Genomic DNA, 17,086 nt, shown 5'->3' with positions numbered 1-17,086 from the left:
TGCATCAATCATCATCAAACTTGATCAAGATGCTTGGCTAGGTGATAGCTCGGATGAGTTCGAACATGGGTCATCTCGGATGAAAAACTAGATCACAGGAGGTAAAAATAGAAAAACCTTGTTAACACTCTAGTGGTCACAATTTTGACTCAATTGTCATCAAACTTGGTCAGGAAACTTGTCTAGGTCATTGCTGGGAATAAATCGAACATGGGACATCTCGGATGAAAAACTAGGTCACAGGAGCTAAAAATAGAAAAATCTTGTTAACACTCTAGTGGCTACTGTTGTGATCCAAATATTCTGTTAATTGGTCTGAAAGTTTGTTTTGATGATTTCTAAGTCAAGATCGAACATGGGTCATCTTGGATGAAAAACTAGGTCACACCGCCCAAATATGGGAAAACCTTGTTGACATTCTAGTGGTCACATTTTCGACTCAATTATCATTAAACTTGGTCAGGATGCTTGTCTAGGTAATTGCTTGGATGAGTTCGAAATCACATGTGAAACTAGGTCACCGGAGCTAGAAATAGAAAAATCTTGTTAACACTCTAGTTGCTACTGTTTTGATCCAAGTTTCCTGGAAATTGGTCTGAAAGTTTGTTTTGATGATTTCTAGGTCAAGTTTGAATATGTGTCACCTGGGTAAAAAACTAGGTCGCACTGCTCAAATATGGATAATCCTTGTTAACACTGTAGTGGTCACATTTTTGACTCACCTGTCATGAGACTTGGTCAGAATGCTTGTCTAGGTAATTGTTTGGATGAGTTTGATAATTCAGGTGAGCGATCTAGGGCCATCATGGCCCTCTTGTTTCTTACTCCTGTCACGTTGTCTTGATGTTCATCGTATTTCCGAGTCATACCAGGGCTTATCTTTTGGTCGAATTGTTACTAAACGCATAGGAATACACTCTTTAGCTAGGTCTAAAAGTAGTGCTGTAAAAGATTCACATGCCTTTTGATTGGAATCATTATATAAAAAAGACCAGTCTGTTGACTGTGTAAGGTTATTTAAACGTTGAAAATCTGCACGATTATAGATCCAAGTTACGCGTCTTTTATACGTATTAAATTATTCATGTATGTATTTGATAAAAAACATAAGTTCCATAGTGGTCACTTATTTCTCGCAGTGTATGAAATATGCCAGAATGATATCATAAACGTGGATATTATTGGAAATAGCTATGGGATCTATTAAAGTTGAGTTACACGTGTGGGTTCTGTAATTAGATTATGCAGATCGTTTAATAACAAAATATCTTTGAATTTGTAATTATTTAAGTTCAGTTGGTCTTCGTTTACATCACCTACTAAAATAACTTTATCACATTGTTCAATAGCCTTTTCCATGCATATATTAAGTTTATTTCAAAATTCTACAGATGAGTTGAACTTGCACACATTCAATATCCTCTATGTATTATTTATATTGTTATAGACAGTATGCAACATACAAGTACGAAACTTATGGGCATGCTAGTTATCTGTGTTATTTTTTCACCGTGTGATACTATCGTCAGATTTTTGCATGGAATCAAGGAAAAAACTATGTATTTTTCTGTATAAATATGACTATATATAGGATATTAAATGAGTGTAGTTTAATACTCAATTTATTGAACGAGTTGAATAAAATCATATTATGCGAGCCTTTGGCGAGCATAATATTTTTTTTATTCAACGAGTTCAATAAATTTAGTGTTGAATCTACACGAATATAATATTCTATTTATCACATACATAAAATAAGAACAGTAAACTGTTAAAATGAGTAATTTTTCAATGACGCGCCCATAATGTAACGCTAACATTAGCGCGCTTTAACGCTATGTTTCTATATAGCGCAAATGACGTCACGTCAAAGTGTTATTACACTAGTGTAATATTGTTTTTATTAAATGGCTTTATTACACTCCTGCGCCGCGGTTTATGTGATAAGAATAAATACTCGTTTATATGTAAGTTACCACAGTAAAGCTCGAACAGGTCCGAAAGATAAGATCATCATGAAATGTAGGCCTAAATACATTTTAACTTGATATTTACGATTGAAATCAAATGTATAAAAAAGAGACCAACAGGCTCAAACACTGACTATATAACTGAATTTTTATTTACAATGGTCTAATGCTGGACAATTGGCACTCTAATAGAAAGATTAGTGTTTGGTTCCCCGTTCCGCTCTATGTTAGTGCATGTCAAAACGGAAGCCAGATAGAAGAAAGCAAAGACTTGTAAATTATTAAAAAAATCAAAATCGTCTTTAATGAGAGTACGGTGCACAAAGCTTATTCTCATGTAGCATCACCTTCGTACACACAAAAAAGTTATATAAATTATGACCTTGGATTGAAAATTGACCCCCGCCCCTCGTCACTTAATTTGTATAAACTTGTATAGGAAAATGCATTTATGGTTTCTTTTGTGAAACAACAATGTCCAGTTCTAAGGTATTTTGTATGTAGCTTTGCCTTATGTACCTAATCAAAAGGTATAGCAAGTCAAGCCCTTGAGTAAAAAATATCCCCACCGTTGAGGTCACTTAGTTAACCACTGCTGAAATCTAGCTATGTATCCAAGGTGTACGATCCAGGGCCATCAAAGCTCTTTTGTTATGCCCCCTTTCGAAGAAGAGGGGGTATATTGTTTTGCTAATGTCGGTCTGTCTGTCTTTCTGTCCATATGGTTTCCACTGATTATCTTGAAAAGTATTCATCACAAAGTCTTCATATTTCATATATACATTGGTCATAACTAGTAGATGACCCCTAATCATTTTGGGGTCACTAAGTCAAAGGTCAAGGTCACAGGGGCCTTAAATGTCAAAATGGTTTCTGCTGATTATCTTGAACGGTATTGATCACAAAGTCTTCGTATTTCACATAGTGATTGGCCACAACTAGTAGATGACCCCTATTGATTTTGGTATCACTAGGTCAAAGGTCAAGATCACAGGGGCCTTAACTGTTAACATGGTTTCTGCTGATTATCTTGAAAAGGAATGATCACAAAATCGTTATATTTCACATAGTGATTAGACATAGCTAGAAGATGACCCCTATTGATTTTTGGGTCACTAAGTCAAAGGTCAAGGTAACAGGGGCCTTAAATGTCTGAATGGTTTCCGCTGATTTATCATGAAAAGTGTTTATCACAAAGTCTATATATTTCACATATTGATTGGTCATAACTAGTAGATGACCCCTTTTGATATTGGGGTCACTAGGCCAAAGGTCACGGTCACAGGGGCCTTAAATGTCAGAATGGTTTCCGCTCATTATCTTGGTTACAATTCATCACAAAGTCTTCATATTTCACATATTGATTGGTCATAACTAGTAGATGCCCCTTATTGATTTTGGGGTCACTAGGCCAAAGGTCACGGTCACAGAGGCCTTGAATGTTAATATGATTTTTGCTTATTATCTTGGTTACTATTTATCACAAAGTCTTCATATTTCACATATTGATTGGTCATACACTAGTAGAAGACATTTATTGATTTTGGGGACACCAGGTCGAAGGTCAAGGTCACAGGGTCTTTGAATGGTAGAATGGTAGAGGAATTCAACTCATTATCTTAAAAGATAAATATCACAAATTCTTTATATTTCGCATAGTGATTGGTCATAACCAACAGGTGATCAGTATTGCTTTTGGGGTCACTAGAGCACAGGGGCCTTAAATGTCAGAATAGTTTTCGTTTATTATCTTGAAAACTATTCATCACTAAGTCTTCATATTTCTAATATTGATTAGTCATAACTAGTAAGTGGCCCTATTGATTTTGTGCTAGGTCAAAGGTCAAGGTCACAGTGACCTTAAATGTCTCATTATCTTGAAGACTATTTATCGCAAAGTCTTCATTATTTTTCTTTTTCCATAATTGAATACTTCAATGTTCCCATTTATGGCAAGTTCGTTCGACATTTCTTGTTTACATCGTTTCTTAGGAGAGCAATCCAATACCCTCGGTGACTGTTAAATGTTTTGTTTTTAGTGACAAGTATATTAGAAGAATATTTTATCTCAAGTGTGATGTGCAGGTAAATTATATAGACCTTTTTACGACACGGTCTGATGCTATGAAAAATCGACCGGAAGTAGTATTTTCCCGCGCATGCGCAATCTGCTTAAGGCAAAAAGAGCATTGCCGAACATAGAAATATAGTAGGAGTTCATAGATAATACCGAGTAAGTTTAAGGTAAAAAGTGAAAAAATATATATGAAATAGTTTTTTTACAAAAACATAAAATGTACCTTGATAGCTTTGTGGCCAGATTCGCCATAAAAAGGCATGCCCCTGGAAAAGATGATTGTTTAAGAATTATCCCTTTTCTACCACGAACCTGCGTTAGTACTGACATTTATATTGTTGTAAAAAGTTTGGAAATATATCTAAGAAATATATAAGAGGTCAACTTTTTGTTGTTGAAGTAGTTTATATAACAACTGAAGAAAATTATTAATATATGAAGTCGAGGTTAATTATCATTCTGAAAAAGTTCTGAAAAACACTTGATAATGCATTTTAAGTTTTCAGTTTACCTTATTTTATCCTTTATCTGATAATGCAAGACAAAAAAAAAAGAAAATAAGTGGCATAAATTTTTTACATTATTTAAAAAAAATGAGAAATTAAGATGGGTAGTGAAATAACACTCTTCTTACCATCCGGTTCCTGGCAACACATGTAAAAATGCACGTCACACTATTTGTCACTTCACAAAATCAATAAACATTGATGAGATTGGTATTTGAACAAAAAGTTACTTAAATTACGATTTTAATAATTTTGCGTGATTGACAATGTGGTGGTACTAAAACGTCCCGTTTGAATGATATTGTAAAAACAACCGCTCACATGTCAATCTGTTTGGCACTTAATTACCGCCTTGCCAAACCACTAATTCAATACAAATTGTGCAATAATATGTAATACAGGGATAATAAAATTTAATCTTTCACACCCTGCTGTTTCAATTTAAAACTTCTGATGGAAAATTCGTCTAATGATATATTAAAAAGAGGACTTTTATGCATGTGCTTTCTTCATTGAATTATCGGTCTATAGTTTATAACACGGTATATCTGTTAAAGATAAATTTACGTTTTAGGTACTGACTGTTTTATGTTATCCCAAAATAACTGTTTTCTGGGTGACATAACTTGAAATCACGTCTATAAAAGCCTTTAAATATGATAAATTGTAGTCAGCGTTTTTGCCCTAATCAGAATACGCATGCGCGAAATGCAACATTCGTTACTATGGAAAAATTGTATTGTAAAAAGGTCTATACTACTATATAATTTTAACTAGAAAGAGACAACGAGAGTACGTCTTAATATTCTAAGATTTAATACACAAGTGATGTTACATGTAGCATGCTGTAAAGGCGGAGCTTATCAACAACTAAAGTCTATTTCGATATTTATCAATATAGAACAGTGACTTAAAGACTTATTTCTACATTTTTCAGGATGCGTTCTTGAGCCGGTAAATATGGTTGTTTTCAGCAATATACCGAGCATGAGTGTGACCCAAAGAAATCAGTCGGAGTACTTGGTGAGAGATATTACATCGTATCTTCTCGAAGACTCTACAGTTCATGTAAATCTTCTTAGTAATACAGTAACAGAGATAATCTCATTACACAAAACAAGTGACAATTCTAGCTGGATTAGAAATATCAGCTTTGCAAACTATGCAGAGACAACAACAAAGTTCAGTAATACCATAACGTCTGCTGCCATAGACAATGAGTTGGAGTCTAGATTTTCTGTAAACAAATACAAAAGTATGGCGGAATTTGTTGTTTTATTATTTAGTGATAAAACAAAATTAGATACCGTCTCGCAGTTTCTTAAAAAGAAAAAGACATTTGTTGTGGTGTTTGGATTGGCCATACCGGAAATATTCAAGTCTGTTGCAAGCAGATACGATTATATATATCAAGTTGGGAACGCTGATGATCTAGAAGAAGTTACTAAAAATATTACGGAGCGGATAGCCTGCGGTAAGTTTCTTAAAATGTTCTTATGCCAAATGTTAAGCAAAAGATGAAATAAACTGAAATGAATAATTTAGGACTAAAGCAACACGCCTTCAGATGCTAAAATGAAAAAAGAAATGAAATAAAATTTCAAATTTGATCCTAAAAACCTCCTAGTAAGAAGCCGAATGAAAGAAGTCCGTGGTTTGATAAAAGAAGGTATATCACGTTTGCAGTCTGTTTTCAGAGCAAAAATGTTAAAATATGAACATTTTAAATGTCATTTGGATTTTATTTTAAGAGATATTTTGAAATGTTAGTAATTATGTTAATTAGGGAAAAAATAACATTAATATTCTTAGGTTCTTAGGTTAGAATTAATATTCTTGGGTTCCCACATCCATCAGTATGGAAATAATATCATAGTTATATTTCTTTTCAAGACAGTCTGCTATCGAACTGGTCAATCATATCTTCGTTTAGAGATATCGGTCAATAACCGTTAAATATTTAGATTTTTAACCATTTTAGGTAAAGTCAGTATTTCAATAAATCATTGGTGCAGTGGTAAGAACCGCTGACTGGCATAGTGTTCGCATAATATGCATCGAATGCATTCGTTTCTGTTGTACTGAAAGTAGGACGTTCTCGTTTAAGCTTTAAAACATATGTTTCATTATTATGAGTAAAAGCATTACTATGGTCCCATCAAACACATTAAAGGGACATGACCGAATCTCAGTAGACAATTTGTTAAATTGAAGTATTAGGGTTAGAGTCTCTGGTAAGAAATTTGACATTTAAAGATGAACATTCTTCAAGCTTATACATGTGACGTTTATCTCCTTTTGAGATGTTTAAATCGTTTATTTATTTTCTGTACGAAATCTGCTGTGGTCATAGTATTATTTTTACAATAGGGTTATCTCTTAGATTTGGTTTGCTATTATTGCTAATCATGGTCATGCAACTACATAGTGAGGTGAAGAAGCAGGCGCTTGTTTTGGTTGAGTCTATTATGTTTTGTTTAGGGGATGAGTTGTCATACACAAATTTACAATTTATATGCATTTATTTTTTTCCAATGATTGTTATTATCTTAAATGCTTCTGGGATTGTTGTTTTATCAATTCATTTGTAAATAAGATTGTGATATGTCTATTAACGGAATAATTTTAATGAACACGAAATTAGTTCACACCTTTAAGTGTATTGATAACGTGATGGTTTAAGCCAATGAAAACACATCAATATTATTACAATCAGGCAGAGAAAAAGTGTGCAAAGAGTAAATCGATACTCTTTATGTAGCAAACAAACTTTGAATTGCAAGTATTTTTTCATATCTTTTCGGCAGGATAAACTGTCCGAGGAGGGCCAGGCATTTTTGTATCTTAAAATGGCTGCCATTTACAGTATCAAGTGATTATCCCAAGCACCACCGCGACTTTGCGCGGGAATTTTAATTATAGCTAACCTCGGCGCGTCGCATAGGATGGAAAATACCTTTTTCATATTTTATTGTAATAAATATTTACAAACTGTGTCTTTCGGTTTTTTAATCAATATATAACCAATAATGATGTTAATATGAATAAATAATCATATCTCAAATCTGTGACTATGATTTACAATAAAAAAAAATTGTCATTTGTTATGTTATAAACGTCAATTTTTTCTGAAGAAGACTAAACGTCGAAAGCTTAAGAAAAGCGTTTGTTTTTATTGAACTGATTATATATGATTTACAATGAAATTCTACCTTAAGTGTATTAAAAAGGTTTTTTAATTTCCTGTAATTTTATTTTGTGATTATGCTTCAAAGCAGTCAATTGACCGTGAATTTTCTTTTCATATTTTGATTTCCTTGAAATCATTTTTCTCATCTGAAGGCATGCAACTTTAATATGATGATACATTAATTACATTCCATGAAAATGTTTAAAGATATAAAATATCTCATGACATGTTTGTTCATTTTACATTACACCTTTAATTCAGCAAACATAAAGTCTTCACAAAAAGAAGTATGCAATCGTACCTATATTACATACGAATGTATGTAATATTTTTCTTGTTTATAAGCGGCTTACTATTACATACACAGTATTTATAGATATATGATTATAGGACACACCTATTGGTAAACTTATACAAAGAAATCTGAATTGGCGTTCAAGTATGTGTCTTGCACTGAAAGTATAGTCTTACAACAGAAATATCACTACTAAAAAATAACCAAAAAATGCCCAAAAACAACACACGCACACACACAAAACAACACACAACAGAAACACCAAAACCAAACCAAACAAAACACAATTTCCGCTTTTTTCATTCCTGTCAGACTTTGTATTACAATAGTTACTTTGTTTATTTAAGATTCAGGCAAATACTGCGACACTGATGAATTCAGTTTGGGAAAAGGAAACAAGTGTAGAAACTGTACGCCTTACTGTCTACAAAATACAGATACCTGCTCCATTCATTGTACATGTGAGTCATAAATATTTATTGATAAGTAAATACTATATAATTTTGTTTAAAAACAATGTTTCAGTCGTATAGCCCAAGATCTTAAGTTTAAGTTTTTTCATGAATATAATTATGACGTCGGGCCAGGTAGACAGTCAACTTGATTAAAGTTCCTTACTTCTTCAATTCTTCAATTTATTCTTATCTTATACAAATTACTACACCAACTGCTTAATTCCTTGAGTACATGTGAATTATTTGTTTTCGTGTTTTATGTTTAGAATACTTGTAACTGATTTTATTGTATTTTATATAGGTGTTATAAAAATGGTATTGATAATTCAATTAAATGGATTTTAAAACTTTTAGTACAAAATTCAAGACAAAGGCATATTGTTTCCATATCAGAATATAATGTTGTCACCATAACGTACATTACAAAAATGCTCTTCATTCAGTTGTAAATGGCGGAGAAAGTGAACACACTGTTGGTGTTGAACAGGTATTAGAAGATAATAAAACTGTGGTCATCCTGGGGATCGTTGGAGCAATCACTGTTTTTGTTTTAATGCTGCTGATGTACTTCTTGTTCAAAAGGTGTCGAAAACATCAAAGTAAATCAACCAATTCTGAAAACATTATGCTGCATATTAATGACAAATTTCCAGTTCCTGTGTCAGAAACGGTAAGTAATCAATTTGCAGATTTGTTGAAATGTATTTGTTACTCATTATACACTAATATTGTATTGTAATTTTTAATTCACTTGCAAACAATTCCAGCGTAATTTGCACTTTGCATTAAGTAGATGCTTTCACTGCAAGCGTTTTATCGATGGTTTGCTTTGTTAGCATTTGTTTGTCCTATTTACATGATTTATACCCTGTCCTGAATTGGAGGTTCTGGTATGTAAAACTTCCATTCAGTAGTATTTCCGATTCGTTGATATTCAAATTAAAGTGAATTGGTTCATAATGGCAAGGCATGTAATATGAAAAATTGATAGCTCAGTTGGTTAGACCACTGAATGTCACTCCTGTGGTCCCGGGTTCGATCCTGGGTAGCACCCTTGGGATTTTCCAGAGACACTTTCAGTGTTTCCAACCTACCTAGAAGTGTACTGTTAAGAAATCCAGGTAATCCTCGCATGTATCAGTGCTAATTACACTGGGCATGTAAAAGAACCAAGAGGCCTGTCCTAAATCATAAAGAACTGAATCAAGATGTTTCTTTCAATAAATATTTTGTAAGAACATCCAAATGATACATTTCTATTGTTTTAATTTATTTTTGAAATACATATTGAAAATGTGCCTATTGCAGACCAATCCACTTTAAAGGTTGTTTGAAAAAAATTTAACCTGGTTCTTTATTTCATATTCCTCACCGGCTTGGTAAAAATGATAAAAATGTAAAAAAAAATTGTTCCAGTTGATGAAATTTACAATTCAATTTAAACAAATAAGTTCATGCAAACTTGTTTTTATATATTTTTATCTATCCGGAAAATATATATTATTAAAATTAGACTTTGTTGGAAGGGCTGTTGCTAAAGGGCTATTGCTATTGTTGTCATATCTTGTAGCCAAACCCATTTAAACAATACTTATATGTACATGGTATTCATATTTTACATACATTACATTTTATATGTATTATATAGTTGCAATAGAATATTATTAAACTAAAATATTTGTTTAAAAATTATATCGGTTTTACAGGAAGAGGATATAGATCTACCTTTCATTGAAGAAACTGTTGAAGATGAAGAAACTACTGCTAAGAAAGTTGACAAATTAGATAAAGTGTCCGAAAATGAGGAAGACAAAATTGTATTAGACTTTGCCAACAATAGAGAATTAGAATTAAGTGAGTATTTTCATGAAATACAACATTTCTTTCAGTAATAATGATGTAATCAATATTGTTATATTAACCAGATTTCTTAATATTTTACTTCAAATGACATATTTGTATAATTTGTAAAACAAATATATATTAACAAAAGGAATAACAATAATAATATTATTTACATTACATCTTTCCCAACAGAATCAATCTGATTTTCAGAGTTTGCCTACTGCCAATAATTTAGTAGTGCGTTATATTTAGTATAAATACGTTGAAAGATAAAGTATAATAATTTTGTTTATAAGTTGTTTTACTTTTCGCTTCAGATCTCCTTGGTGATAAAGTACAATACAAACCCGTGCATCACTAAGATATGAGGAGATGAAAGAGACTTATTATGAAACTTTAAGGATATCAAAATGTCTTTTAAAACTCTTACATATCATAGATACATTTGAGCCGCGTCACGACAAAACCAACATAATGGGTTTGCAACCAGCATGAATCAAGTCCAGTCTGTGCATCCGCGCAGTCTGATCAGGATTCGTGCCAGTTTCTCTACTTGTTAAGGGTTTGTAAGCGAACAGCATGTATCCTGATCAGACTGCGCGGATGCGCAGGCTGGTCTGAATCCATGCTGGTCGCAAACCCATGAATTAAGTTTGCATTATGATTATTATTTTTTTTCTTTCGCTTATATTTTGAAAGGTTCTGATGAAAGGTGTTGAAAATATCGTTTGTTACCTCAGATGTCTGACACCGACACTTTCACCTTTACAAGACGCAGGGACTGACAGAAATAGTTCTGTACTAATACAATGTATAGTTGTCTCAATAACTGATAGTGATCAAATCACAGCATGAGTGAACTACTACAGATGATTTCCGTTTCGTTTTAATGAAATCTATGTTTACAACTTTACATTTTTTTCTGTCTTGTTCTTATGTTATATTTTACATTCATTCTTTATTTCTGTCTCGTTCTTATGTTATATTTTACATTTTTCTTTATTTCTGTCTCGTTCTTATATTAAATTTTACATTCTTTCTTTATTTCTGTCTCGTTCTTATATTATATCGTGCCCATTTTGTGCACTTTCAAATGCTTTAATTTTATTAGAATATAATCCAAGATATTTATTAGCACCAGCTGCAATCCGTTTATTCACAATACTGTCAAGCATATTGGATATTTTAGAGTCTTGCCACACGAATATAAATGGATTTCTACTGCCTGATGTCCTAGGTTATTTACAAAGAAATTATAATGTGCAATTCTAATTAGTCCCCTACCGGTTTACCGGAGGGGACTTTAGGTTTACCCTCCGTCCGTCTGTCCGTCTGTCCGTCCGTCTGTCCGTCCGTCAGTCCGTCCGTCCACAAAACTGGATCCCGTGATAACGCAAAAAGTACTGAAAATATTTTAATGAAACTTGATATATGGATAGATGGCAGTATGGAGGTTATGCACGTCTTTTTCTTTTCTTCCTATGTTGAAAATTCTGGTTGCTATGGCAACAAATAGACTGAAAATATGGCAAATTTTACACATAATCTGGATCCCGCGATAACGCAAAAAGTACTGAAAATATTTTTATGAAACTTGATATATGGATAGATGGCAGTATGGAGATTATGCACGTCTTTTTCTTTTCTTCTTATGTTGAAAATTCTGGTTGCTATGGCAACAAATAGACAGAAAATATGGCAAATTTTACACATAACCTGGATCCAGTGATAACACAAAAAGTACTGAAAATTTGTTTATGAAACTTGACATATGGGTAGATGGCAGTATGGAAATTATGCACATCCTTTTCTTATCTTCCTATGTTGAAAATTCTGGTTGCTATGGCAACAAATAGACTGAATTTCAAGATTTCTGATTCTAGTTTTTAAGTTTTTTCACTATAAGTTCTTTATTTCTTAAGGTATTTTCTTCAAACTTTAAATATAAGTTGCTTGTCGTCAACCACATCATATGTGACAAGGTTTACAACTCTAGCACAAAATTTATCAGAATTACCTCCCTTGAACTTAAAATTTTCATGAAAAAAACATTGTTTTTTTTTTTTAATAACTTCTTTTTCTGAATGTATCTACTTCATACTTCATATAAATGTTTCTTATTATCACTCAACATTTGTGAGTGTTCAATACTCTAGCAAGACTATTTCCAGAATTATGCCCCTTTTGAACTTGGACTTTTTTTTTGAGAAATTAATATTTTTTAATCCAACTTCTTCAATCATGATAGGATTTTAAAAATGTTATAGTTTGATAACAGGGATGTTTAAAAAATAACTTTAGAGTGTCCTTCAGTCCGTCTGTCTGTACATAAAAACTGTTTCCTGTGATCACTTTTAAAGAACTTTTTCAACAAATTTACTTAAAATAGGAACATAAGTGAATGGCCAATGGCCCTTCAGAATGTTGCTTGGGCTCTTACCGGTAGGGGACTTATGGATTGCTTGCAATACTATGATAATTGCTTGTTTAGAAATAGTTCTTTCATACCATAAGGATATTCATCTAACTAGATAAATAGCTATCATTGTGTAGAAAACTGTGTGTATTTAATCCACAAAACCTAACAGTCACTGGACTATTTTATTCATCCGATTAAAAGTGAAAACCTATGCAATATTTATTGAGTGTGATTTATAACCAAAATTTAGTATGCATGTTATAGTAAAGTAATGATATAAGTTAATTAAATCTATGCAGCATTTACACACCTGTGTTTAAACAGCTTTATTTGGGATATAAATTTAGATATTTGTTTCCTCATGTTTTTCTATCTTGTGAACAAGCATTGTTCACTTTGTGCATTTTGAAATGTTTGTTGTGCAATCTGAAATTGGTAGCTCTTAAAGGGTTGGTTGATTATAATAAAAGTTGCTATGCTAGTTATTGATGACCTTGTCATGTACATTCACTAATTCTGTTCGTGTACATTGTTCTCAACCACCATTGCTTGAATATATTATTTTGTTTCTCTTTAAAAATATCCAAAACTTATAATTATTTCCATTATGCCATTTCTAAACGGTTGAAACCCAACTTGAAATAACACCTTCATTATCAGTATGTTGTTACGGAACATTTATTTTGTTTTAAGCTCACCTGAGCATATGCTCAGGGTGAGCTATTAGGATCACTCTTCGTCCGTCGTCTGTCGTACGTCGTCCATTGTCCGTTCACACTTTTCAAACGACATCTCCTCTGAAACCATATAGCAGATCATAATGAAACTTCATAGGGATGTTCCTTGTGTGAAGCCTTAACAAAGTTGTTCAAAGAATTCCATTCCATGCAGAACTCTGGTTGCCATGGCAACCAAAAGAAAAAAATTTAAACATCTTCTTCTAGAAAACCCAAAGAGCTAGAGCTTAGATATTTGGCATGAAACATCTTCTAGTGAGTGTCTACCAAGATTGTTCAAATAAAAGCCCTGGGGTCAAAATTGGCCCCGCCCCAGGGGGTCATTGATTTTCCCTATATGCATATAGTAAAAACTTAAAAAAATCTTCTTTTAAAGAACCCAAAGAGCTAGACCTAAGATATTAAGCATGAAACATGTTCTAATGAGTGTCTACCAAGATTGTTCAAATAAAAGCCCTGGGGTCAAAATTGGCCCCGGCCCCAGGGGGTCATTGATTTTCCTCATATGCATATAGTAAAAACTTTAAAAAAATCTTCTTCTAAAAAACCCAAAGAGCTAGAGCTTAGATATTTGGCATGAAACATGTTCTAATGGATGTCTACCAAGTTTGTTCAAATAAAAGCCCTGGGGGTCGAAATTGGCCCCGCCCCAGGGAGTCATTGATTTTCCCTATATGCATATAGTAAAAACTTACAAAAATCTTCTTTTAAAGAACCCAAAGAGCTAGACCTAAGATATTAAGCATGAAACATCTTCTAATAAGTGTCTACCAAGATTGTTCAAATAAAAACCCTGGGGTCAAAATTGGCCCCGCCCCAGGGGGTCATTGATTTTCCCTATATGCATATAGTAAAAACTTAAAAAAATCTCCTTCTAAAAAACCGAAAGAGCTAGAGCTTAGATATTTGGCAGGAAACATGTTCTAATGGATGTCTACCAAGTTTGTTCAAATAAAAGCCCTGGGGTCAAATTTGGCCCAGCCCCAGGGGGTCATTGATTTTCCCTATATGCATATAGTAAAAACTTAACAAAAATTCTTTTAAAGAACCCAAAGAGCTAGAGCTAAGATATTTAGCATGAAACATGTTCTAATGGGTGTCTACCAAGATTGTTCAAATAAAAGCCCTGGGGTCAAAATTGGCCCCGCCCCAGGGGGGTCTTTGATTTTCCCTATATGCATATAGTAAAAACTTTAAAAAATCTTCTTTTAAAGAACCCAAAGAGCTAGAGCTAAGATATTTAGCATGACACATCTTCTAATGGGTGTTTACCAAATTTGTTCAAATAAAAGCCCTTGGGTCAAAATTGGCCCCGCCCCAGGGGTCATTGATTTTCCCTATATACATAGAGTAAAAAGTTAAAAATCTTCTATTAAAGAACCCAAAGAGCTAGAGCTAAGATATTTAGCATGAAACATGTTCTAATGGATGTTTACCAAGTTTGTTCAAATAAAAGCCCTTGGGTCAAAATTGGCCCCGCCCTAGGAGGTCATTGATTTTCCCTATATTGCATATAGTAATTAAAAACTTAAAAATCTTCTTTTAAAGAACCCAAAGAGCTAGAGCTAAGATATTTAGCATGAAACATGTTCTAATGGGTGTCTACCAAATTTGTTCAAATAAAAGCCCTGGGGTCAAAATTGGCCCTGCCAGGGGGAGGGGGGACAAAAGTCATTGTTTTTCATTATTTGTGTATAGTAAAAACTTAACATCATGAAACATCTTCTAATGGGTGTCTTCCAAGTTTGTTCAAATAAAAACCCTTTGGTTTAAACTGGCCCCGCCCTGGGGGCCTATGTACAGGTGAGCGACCCCAGGGCCATCATGACCCTCTTGTCATACGATATTAATGTGTGTTAAGTAATATAATCATTTTATTTACAACTCTTTTAAGAATCAGCATATTCTATATACTGCACACATGTTACAAAATAAGCATCCTCATGTAATACTAAATTCCTGTTATTCTTAGTAATGTCCAAGCAGCCGAAAAAAACATTGATTATACAACTACAGTTCTAGTAGCAGAACTGTTATAATGGGATGAAATATATACTGTATTTTTAACTATATTATATAAGGGATGTTTTACTTTACCTTTAATATTTATGTTAAAGAATTATTGAACACATGGTGCCGGTTATATTTTAACATCCCAGAATCTTAACCAATCTACTGAGTTGTTATTTCTTTTTAATGCAAAATATGGAAGCCTAAATACTCGTATTGTCTAGTTTAAGAAAACCTGCATTTTTATTTACAAGTACTTTACACTGTTTGTATTTTGCTACATTGGTCAAACATGTTTGAATGTTTCTGTATAGTTTATCCCAAATATCCAATGCTGTAAGCGGGAGACTGTTGTTTGTGTGAATGTATCAGAAATAAGTGTAATCCATGGTGGCCAAATAATCCTTAATCCATTTGTGTCACCAAAAGACATCACTGAGTAGAAAGGTAATACAAGAAAATGGAATATAGGTTTAGATCAAACATTTAAAAACTGACGTGACTATTTGTATATTTCAGTTAGTTTTTAAGATTCCAGCAAACTATGCATCAGTCTTGTTACACCAATTAATTACATAGGAGATTATCAGATTTGACTAAAAAAATGTACCATACCATATTCTTTTGTACCAAGAAATAAGTCTATGGCAAATCAGATGGAATTTCTGAATGTTTATATTAATGGTTATATTAATGTTTATTTGGTCAAAATTTAATTTGAAATTTTAAGGTAGTGGTACCTGATTGATGTAATGAAAGTTAAATTTTCAGACGTAAAATATTTTGACATTATATGTATAAGACCTATTATGCCTGTATGTGTATACAGACACTGCTATCATTTACTTGTTTTTGGGAAAATAAGTAGTAAAAATTTTATTTTCATATATCACATTTATTATAAAATGAAGGTTACTTTTCTGCATGAATAATGTTAATAATTATTTGATTATTACCAATAAATTAATTACTCATATATGTGAAATGAATTAATTTATTTTAAGATATTTGCCTGTTTCAAATTTATAGATTAATGAACAGTAAAGAATGTAATCATTAATTATAACTACAATGTATATGATTGGTGTTTGTTATAAATTCTAGGTTATGGTATTGTATGGAATATCTAGTCAGACCTAATACCTAATGTCTTATCATTAATTAAATACTATATTTGTAATACTGTTGATCTTATATCCTTTCTGCCTTGTTTCCCTTTATTATTGATATAATTTTTAATTTGAAAACATTTAAGATGTTTTGTCTGCCATGTAAACCTTCACATATAAATAGGTAAAAAAGGAATAGGTTATGTAATCAGACTAAGACACCAGAGAACGCCCAAAGATTTATTGTAAGAGCATGTGATGTTGCCTAATAATCAATGAAATCAGTCACATCATTGTTTCTGTAAAGTGATTAATTAAGTTACAAAAAGACGCATTCCGCTTATTTTATCAGGATACATTTAGTTCCATTTATATCATGTGGTATTATTCCACACATGTGTTCCTTCTTTATTAGTCCCCTACCGGTCTGTCTGTCTGTCCGCACTCACAGGAGAGTAATTATGTGGCTAGAG

General features: G+C 32.7%; 1 protein-coding gene across 1 annotated transcript in view; it reads left to right on the top strand.

Moving 5' to 3' along the window:
* The window catches only part of LOC132753077 (uncharacterized), a 30,638-nt gene extending 18,101 nt beyond the window's left edge, over nt 1-12,537 (top strand). Inside the window, exons 2-6 of the mRNA XM_060743487.1 lie at nt 5,491-6,027; nt 8,386-8,499; nt 8,937-9,163; nt 10,200-10,347; nt 10,656-12,537. Of these exons, the coding sequence (XP_060599470.1) occupies nt 5,491-6,027; nt 8,386-8,499; nt 8,937-9,163; nt 10,200-10,347; nt 10,656-10,699 (1,070 nt within the window). The 3' untranslated portion in view covers nt 10,700-12,537. The remainder of the gene's footprint in view (nt 1-5,490; nt 6,028-8,385; nt 8,500-8,936; nt 9,164-10,199; nt 10,348-10,655) is intronic.
* Nucleotides 12,538-17,086: the final 4,549 nt, after the last annotated feature.

This window comes from Ruditapes philippinarum, unplaced genomic scaffold (genome assembly GCF_026571515.1).
Source record: "Ruditapes philippinarum isolate M1 unplaced genomic scaffold, ASM2657151v2 ctg5592_1_1_1_1, whole genome shotgun sequence".
In the NCBI taxonomy this organism is placed as follows: Eukaryota; Metazoa; Mollusca; class Bivalvia; order Venerida; family Veneridae; genus Ruditapes; species Ruditapes philippinarum.
Note: the sequence above shows the minus strand (reverse complement) of the source record. Positions and strands in the feature narration are given on the sequence as shown.